The sequence below is a fragment of the Piliocolobus tephrosceles genome, chromosome 5 (genome assembly GCF_002776525.5).
Source record: "Piliocolobus tephrosceles isolate RC106 chromosome 5, ASM277652v3, whole genome shotgun sequence".
Lineage (NCBI taxonomy): Eukaryota > Metazoa > Chordata > Mammalia > Primates > Cercopithecidae > Piliocolobus > Piliocolobus tephrosceles.
Window position 1 is genome coordinate 90,657,040 of NC_045438.1, and position 8,505 is coordinate 90,665,544.

General features: G+C 44.7%; 1 protein-coding gene across 2 annotated transcripts; it reads left to right on the plus strand.

The window, feature by feature from the left end:
- Nucleotides 1-1,147: 1,147 nt before the first annotated feature.
- On the plus strand, nt 1,148-8,166 carry TENT5A (terminal nucleotidyltransferase 5A). 2 transcript variants are annotated; one of them, XM_023223096.2, is made up of 3 exons: nt 1,148-1,438; nt 1,674-2,262; nt 3,400-8,166. In XM_023223096.2, exons 2-3 carry the CDS (start codon nt 1,711-1,713, stop codon nt 4,174-4,176), a joined length of 1,329 nt encoding a protein of 442 aa, XP_023078864.1. In that variant the 5' UTR covers nt 1,148-1,438; nt 1,674-1,710; the 3' UTR covers nt 4,177-8,166. The 2 variants fall into 2 exon arrangements, with proteins under 2 accessions (XP_023078864.1, XP_023078863.1); XM_023223095.1 differs by having other exon boundaries at nt 1,160-1,493.
- Nucleotides 8,167-8,505: the final 339 nt, after the last annotated feature.

Genomic DNA, 8,505 nt, shown 5'->3' on the forward strand with positions numbered 1-8,505 from the left:
CCTTCTGCCCCACCTCAGTCCCCAGCAGCGTCTAGGCGCTGGGAAAGCTGCTCTGGCATAGTTGATGGAGGCAGAGAGCTGCCGAAGAGAGGGCCACAGCTTTCTAGCAAAGACGGTGGTGGGCGACGCGAGTGAGCGTGGGGAGAATTAGCTCTGCCGAATTCACTGAAACTGGAGGGGAGAATTCATTTCATTCTTGAAACTCCTATTTTACATCTCGTGGGAAACCAAATCGTATTCCACTACACTATGATGCACGTAAAATGGCCAAACCTTAGCGGGACGCGAGGAACGCGCTTGGCCGCCAATTTTCTGTGCGAGAACTGAGAACTCGCAGCAAAAGCACCCGACACCTAGCGGCCCTTTCCCTGGACTCCTAGGCAGCACTCACTCCCGCGGCGCGCTCTCTGCGCGGCACTGGGTCCGCCCAGTCCTCGACGATTGGTTGCTCGCCCGCGTCTGCTCCGTGACGCGCCCTGGCCCCCGCGACACACCGGCCCCTTGGAGCCACTCGTGCGCAAGGGCCGCACACGCCCGAGGCCCGTGGTGCCGCCCCCGCGCCTTCTCCGGCTGGCCCGGAGCTCCCCGGCGTGCTTCCCGAGGTTTCGAGAATCGAAACCCAGTTATCAACAAGCCCTTCCCACTCACGCGCCGTGACTGATTTGCGTGCACGAGTGAACTCCTGAGTCCACGCTTGGACCAGGTTTATCAATGGAGTAAATGATCTAGACACCGAGGTTTAAAAGAGCAGTAGTGAGGAACCTCCGGAGCCCAACAGTGATGATCTCTGAAGGGCTGTATCCGCGAGAATTTTGGGAAGTTTCTGCAGTTGCAGGATTTTAGTAGTGATCTGGTTTTGATGATCAGTTATGATTCCTGGGGCATTTAAAGTGTCTCCTCCTGGGGAAAATGAAAAGAGATTTGTGGGAGGGGGCGTACCTAAATGTATGTATAAATATACGAATCTACCGGCGCGCACAGTATCGGCACATACAGACCAGCGTCTCGCGCTCACCGGCCGCGGTCCAGCACCAACTGCTGGGCTAGTCCGCTGCGTGCCCTGCGGGAGGGGGCGGGCAGGGGGCGGCGCCCTATGCAGATGAGGAGGGTGTGGCGAGCGTGCGGCTCCGGGCCCCGGAAGCGCAGCGAAGCCCAGTATAAAAAAAGTACTGAAGACATTTTCCCCGCACAACTGCTAAAGCTCCAGAGACACGAGCGTGTGTGGCAGCAAGAGCCGCCACCTTCAGGACCACCGCAGCTGGGGTGGCAGCGGCGCGGGAGGGGGCGCGGGGAGGGAGTAGTGAGCGCAGGCGGCAGGGGTCTGGGAAAGACGAAGTCGCTAGTCGCTGTCGGAGCGCACTCGCAGCTCCTGGAAGTGTTGCCGCCTCGCGGTTTCTCTCTCGCTCGCTTCGCTCCTAGAAGGGGCGGCCGCCTCCAGGTGACACAGACGGGACTCTCGCTTGCGCTTTCCAGATGCATCAGAGATACTTTTGGTGCGGGGCTGCTCTGCGGGGGGCGGTGCGCGGCTGGGGACTGTAAGGGCCGGGGGAGGTAGAGTCTCCGAGGAGGCCCGGGGCCAGGGATCTATCGGGGGAGGGGGCGCTCTTTTCCTGGTTGGCCTCTGCCCTCCGCCGCCGCGCGTCCTCACCGCGCTCCTTTCCCTTTCCTTTTAGGACTGACCAGGGCCAAGTGGCGCTCGGCGGGCACTACATGGCGGAGGGCGAAGGGTACTTTGCCATGGCCGAGGACGAGCTGGCCTGCGGCCCCTACATCCCCCTAGGCGGCGACTTCGGCGGCGGCGACTTTGGCGGCAGCGACTTCGGCGGCAGCGACTTCGGCGGCGGCGGCAGCTTCGGTGGGCACTGCTTGGACTATTGCGAAAGCCCCACGGCGCACTGCAACGTGCTGAACTGGGAGCAAGTGCAACGGCTGGACGGCATCCTGAGCGAGACCATTCCGATCCACGGGCGCGGCAACTTCCCCACGCTCGAGCTGCAGCCTAGCCTGATCGTGAAGGTGGTGCGGCGGCGCCTGGCCGAGAAGCGCATCGGCGTTCGCGACGTGCGCCTCAACGGCTCGGCCGCCAGCCACGTCCTGCACCAGGACAGCGGCCTGGGCTACAAGGACCTGGACCTCATCTTCTGCGCCGACCTGCGCGGGGAAGGGGAGTTTCAGACTGTGAAGGACGTCGTGCTGGACTGCCTGTTGGACTTCTTACCCGAGGGGGTGAACAAAGAGAAGATCACACCACTCACGCTCAAGGTAACACCATCCGAGATGCACTTGGGTCCTGACCCAGACTGGACCGGGTGTTACGGGGAGCGGGCAGAGAGGCGTCGGTTACATGCCATGAATCTGTGGCCATCATGAGTTTGGGCGCGCGTATTTCTTTGATTTTTGATTTTTTAAATGAGTAAACTGACGTGCGTGGACGGTGTTGTGTGTTTCCGTTTACTTGATGCTTTGGCGCTGCAACTCTTCTCCCAGGTCTCCCCTGCCCTCCCTTCTCTTCTTTCTCCTTATGTTTTAACTCTTGGCTTTCCCTGTTGGAGTCTGGTCCAGAGTAGATTCTGATACTTGGCAGAATGAAATAATGTAAATAATTTTTTGAGACATTATATGATCTTGTCTTTGGGAAAATGACAGCCTGAAGCAGAAGTGAGTCAATGAGTTTTTTCTTGTACTGGAAAAGGTGAATAGTTTCCCAGCGGCATTCAGTTGACTCCGTGTTAAAGGTCTATCTCGTGGTTCTGCTTGCTGGTTCATATGTTACGGGTGTAGTGGCACCCCCTCCCCACCCTCCACTTTAGTTCAAGACGGGTTTTATATGATTAGTTAAAATTGTCTGAGGAGGCAGGGTCCCAGAATGTCATCATTTAGTTTATTTTGATTGTAACTGCAGAGTGCCCCTGGAGGGACACACAAGATACTGATAACATTGATTGCCGCAGGCGGAGAGGAGAGGAATTGGGTGGCTTGGAACAAGGGTGAGGCTGACTAACCTACCGCTGAATGCCCCTCCGAGTCTTTTGAATGTTGTTTGGATCTCTGTGAATATTGTGCCTATTAGACCATTTTCAAAAAGTAACACTTAAAAAGTCAGACATGACAACAGAACCTCTTACAACTGTGTTACGTCTGCCAAAAGCCTCAAACTATTACCTCTAGTCCCTTTCCCAGACAGTAAAACTACTCGTTAAAAGTATTTTTTTTTTTTTTTTTCTGTTTTCAGAAGACCGTTTAAGCCTGTAGGTAGTGTTTGGCTGAAACTTGACAAAACAAAAGGGAAAGAGCGAAATAATTCTCAGCTGTGAAGAGGATGTATGATTTATTATTTATTTATTTATTTATTTATTATTTTCTAGGTTTGCTCATTTTGTTTTATCTTTTAAATTGTAGGAAGCTTATGTGCAGAAAATGGTTAAAGTGTGCAATGACTCTGACCGATGGAGTCTTATATCCCTGTCAAACAACAGTGGCAAAAATGTGGAACTGAAATTTGTGGATTCCCTCCGGAGGCAGTTTGAATTCAGTGTAGATTCTTTTCAAATCAAATTAGACTCTCTTCTGCTCTTTTACGAATGTTCAGAGAACCCAATGACTGAGACATTTCACCCCACAATAATTGGGGAGAGCGTCTATGGCGATTTCCAGGAAGCCTTTGATCACCTTTGTAACAAGATAATTGCCACCAGGAACCCAGAGGAAATCCGAGGGGGAGGCCTACTTAAGTACTGCAACCTCTTGGTGAGGGGCTTTAGGCCCGCCTCTGATGAGATCAAGACCCTTCAGAGGTATATGTGTTCCAGGTTTTTCATCGACTTCTCAGACATTGGAGAGCAGCAGAGAAAACTGGAGTCCTATTTGCAGAACCACTTTGTGGGATTGGAAGACCGCAAGTATGAATATCTCATGACCCTTCATGGAGTGGTGAATGAGAGCACGGTGTGCCTGATGGGACATGAAAGGAGACAGACTTTAAACCTTATCACCATGCTGGCTATCCGGGTGTTAGCTGACCAAAATGTCATTCCTAATGTGGCTAATGTCACTTGCTATTACCAGCCAGCCCCCTATGTAGCAGATGCCAACTTTAGCAATTACTACATTGCACAGGTTCAGCCAGTATTCACGTGCCAGCAACAGACCTACTCCACTTGGCTACCCTGCAATTAAGAATCATTTAAAAATGTCCTATGGGGAAGCCATTTCAGACAAGACAGTAGAGGAAAAAAAAAAAAAAAAAAAAGGAAAAAAGAAAAAAAAAAAAAAACAAAAACCAGAGTGATCCAGCCCTTATTAGGGATGTGTTTTGTGCAATGATGATATGCTCCTGGTTTTAAGTCTGGCAAAGCTTATGTATCTTTTAATAGATGTGGGAGCATGATCTTGAAAGGATCCTTTGCCCTAGCCCTCCCCTTATTCTCCTACCCAATTGGATTCTATCTTGCAAAAAAAGAGAGACCTGTCAGTAAAAGCGACCAGGTTCTCCTCATATAACAAGAGAAGAAAAATGTTTGATGACAATATGGGTTTGCTGTATCTGCTCCCATAGCTTTGCCATAGGAAAAAAAAAAAAAAAAAGTGGAAAGTTTCTTTTAAGATGGAATTCATAAAAGGGAAAATACAGAGGAAAAAAGTCTCTCTCCAACTTGTGAATCAGTTCAGGAGTTCAGATATTAATAGTAACAATACAGGAAAAAGGGGAACTCCAACGTTGGGATTACTGTCTGAGGCTTGTAGCAAGTGCTTTCTGTGGAATGATCTTGTTTTGCTAACAAACGGCTTGCTCCGAGTGAACAGTAGTAGGTTGGTGCAGTTCTCATAACAATCAGCAGAACTTATGATGACATAATCCATTAATTCCAGCTGCGTGCATAGTTCGCATTTTTAAAATGTAAAAATGCAAGCAAAAACAGCTGTAGCAAAGAAAGTGCTCAAGGACCAAAGATTTAACAGATAAAAATACCCAATTAGAAGAGATATAGTAGAATATATGAAGAGATATTATATTTGTTACACACCAATATACATCAAAGTGCCTGTTGCCTTCCGAAAATTTGAAGTGGCAAAATTATTTTATGGTTTAATGATTATTTTATTTTATCAGGGACTGCCTCAAGAAGAAAATAACATATAAGCTTGTGAATGATGGAGAAAATGCCCTATTTTTTCTTGCAAATACTTGTATAAAGTTAACATTTGTTGATCTGATATTATCATAGGTACATGTATATGTGTGTATAAATTATATGTGTGTGTATATATATACATTTTATGTGTATATATACACAGTAGATTGACTATGATCTAGAATGTCTCAAATAGGAAATGTTTAAATACTGTGTGTTTTTATGTTTTCAACAGGATAACATGAGACGTGGGCATAATGCAATGATGAATTACATCCACATCTAAAAAAATTAAATGAAAGAGGGAACCAAGTAATATATTTCATAGGAAGAGCAGAAATTATACAGTTTTAGTGGGATGTTTTTTCTTTTTTTTTTTTTTTTCTTTGGTGAGCCATAGAATTCCACAAATGGGAGAATATTTGGCAGAGCACTCTTTTTTTATATTGAACTGCCATTTTGACAGTTTGAACCCATTTATTTTAAAAATATAATTGCATTCCTCCATGATGTTTAATCTAGTGGATCATGGATCAGTAGTAGGCTACTTAAATCCCTGACTGCTAAAAAGAATTTCTGGTGATCTGAACACTACTTGCTAATGTTTAAATGAATTTTAATGAATGCATTCTGCATTTCTGGACCACTAGAATTTAGTAATGTGAAATGACCCTTTTTAAAGAATATTTGCACAATTGCTTAAAATTTATATATGAGATATATATTATATATAACATTTTATAAATCATGTCAGTATGAAACATCTTTGATCTGGTTGTCACACTGCATTTAAATATTTAGTACTGTACTTTAAATCACTTTCCATTAAATCAAATCCAACTTTATTTTCTTTCTTACAAAAATACCAGTTATACTTTTGTGAAATGAACTGGCATTACTATTTCAGTTCAATGACAGTTAATCCTAAAACCACCCTTTCTGCTAGCCAGTAGATCCTCTAGACACTGGTCTCTGAAAATGCATTTGTTAAAAACAAAACAAAACTAACACATAAGAACCTTCCCTTTGTGTAGTCAAACAACCACGTAATCTCCACAGCCTTAGTGGATGGCTGCTTGCTGTGATAATTCCTCGAAGACCCAATCAGAAGATTTTCATCATCAGTTAAAGAGAGACCACGGGAGGAAAAAGTATCCTCCTGTTGGCAGTATAATTTGTTTGTTTGTTTATCTAGGGATCCTCAGATGCTTAGTGCTAGGTTAATCCAGGTTAATCCATCTGGACTGCCTTTTGTGCATCTTTTTTGAAGCCTTAATGGGAACCTGATGGGTTTGCTGTAGCAGCTTCCCTGTGAATTCTGTCAGAGCTGCAACAGCCCCTGCACTGCCACTCAGTTTTCTAAGGGACTCCTCCTACTACCATCTTGGCTCAATCTCCCTCACTCGAGCCCTGGGTTTGAAAAATTAATTGCAACTTCCCAGGAAATATTGTTCAGTTTGCAGATTAAGCCTGGCACTCATCTATCAGAAACCAGAGCTCCGCCTGCCTAGTTGTTTCAGAGTTTTCTAAAACAAAGCTAGGGGAGCACTTGTGAACACAGGAGCAGCTGGTGATCTGCTTTCTCACCCTAACTCTTGACAAATGAGTCGTTTACTATTTTAGAGAGTCTGGAGGTCTCTGGCTCTGCCATAACAATAACCTGCTGTTAATTTATAGCACAGATTTTTGTATGGAAGAGCCTTATTTGAAATACACTTTGATTTATTTTCTCAAATATTTATGTTCTTTTCTTGCTTACTTCAGGGTTGGTAGCTTAGTTGAAAGTGCCAGCACCTGGCACCTATTCATATAGAACAGGCTGTACTCAAGACAACTTCCAGCATTTACTTTAAGACTTACATAATTTATTTCTATTTTATATGTACTATAGTCTTGTGCATATGTAGTTGAACACACAGTGAAATATATGTCTCTTTTTGTGGATATGTGGCCTAAAAATTTGAATGTCTGGTGAGAGAGAGCCATGCGTATAGGTCAGAGGAAAGAACAGCGCCCGACTCCCTATTAGCACCTGTGATTTGTTTGCTTTTGTGTTTATCTGGCCTAGTGTGCTGTTTCTTTAAACCAGGAAGAAGTTTTATCTTTTGGAGGCTCTTCTCACCTGTCCAGCCTGGCATGTCAGAGAACACTTAGCCTGTGACAATGCCATTTTTAAAAAGTTTACTTAATTTGCAGTAAATCCAGCTGCCTCAAGAACTCCTACAGCAAGATGGACATTTCCCTTCCAGTAATGGGATCGAGTATCTGCTCACTTTGGTATTGGATGGACTAATAATATAGCTCCAAAAATGCAAGGATGGAAGAATATCTGTAATCCAAGCCAAGGAAGGAAATGAAAAGTGAACGTACTGTTTTTACCACCCCTTTCTGTTTGCTTATTGTTGGTTGCTTCACTGTGCATAACGTTGTTTTCAATGCAATGCTTGTTAAATAAATATTGTGAACTATTTTGTAAATGAAATGTATTATGTTGAAAGCTGTCAGTTCAAACATAAGCTTTTTTTGTTGTTCAAGATGAAGTGTGTTAGATGAAACCAAAAAGCCAAAAAAAGTAATTTCATATATAGCATCTATTTGAATATAATCTTTCTTTAAAATTTCTTTTAGCATAGTATTTTCAGTGCTAAGAAAGAATCTCTGCTATATTTTGTTAACATAATGGCTTTCTAACAAAGCAAATGGTAAAGTACAAAGTTGGAAGATGTCAAGTTAACGACACTTGCTGCGAAGTCTTGCAGAACGGAGGAGGCTCTGCCCGCTGGCTGTCTCTCCCTCCAACCTCTCTACAATCATTGCCTGCTCCGAGGCATTCTGTTGCAGCAAGCTGCACCTTGGGTCACTCTTGGAATATTTTGACTATAGGCTGCGTCACAGGCAGAAAAAGAGTTGATGGAAAATGGACTAAAAACTGACGTGTTTGAATCAGTGCTAGAGGGAACAGATTGTGAATTTTGTTTACAGCATCCAATATTTGGATTTTTTTGTAAATAAAAAAGTTATTTTTTTCTATTGATTTGTGTTTGCTGTCTACAATGTCTGTATTGACTAAAGACCATGTCCTTTGAATCCCAACCCACATCCTTTAGAAAAGGCAAAGCGGTACATAGAGTAACCTTCAGCTACTTTCTGATTGAAGCACAATCAGAAGCCAGCCCATCTCTGACTGGCTCAGTTAGCTCCAAAAGCATCTAGCTAATGGATGCCAACAATTTTTTTTGTCTGGGTATCAATTTAGCAGTGTTAAGTGACCAGAAGTCAGAACTGTTTTCCGATATCAGTAGAAACTCATGGCTCTAGTAGACCATAGGGCTGTAGTAGCCCTACGTGAGCCTTGGTCTTCCTGAGTCACCTT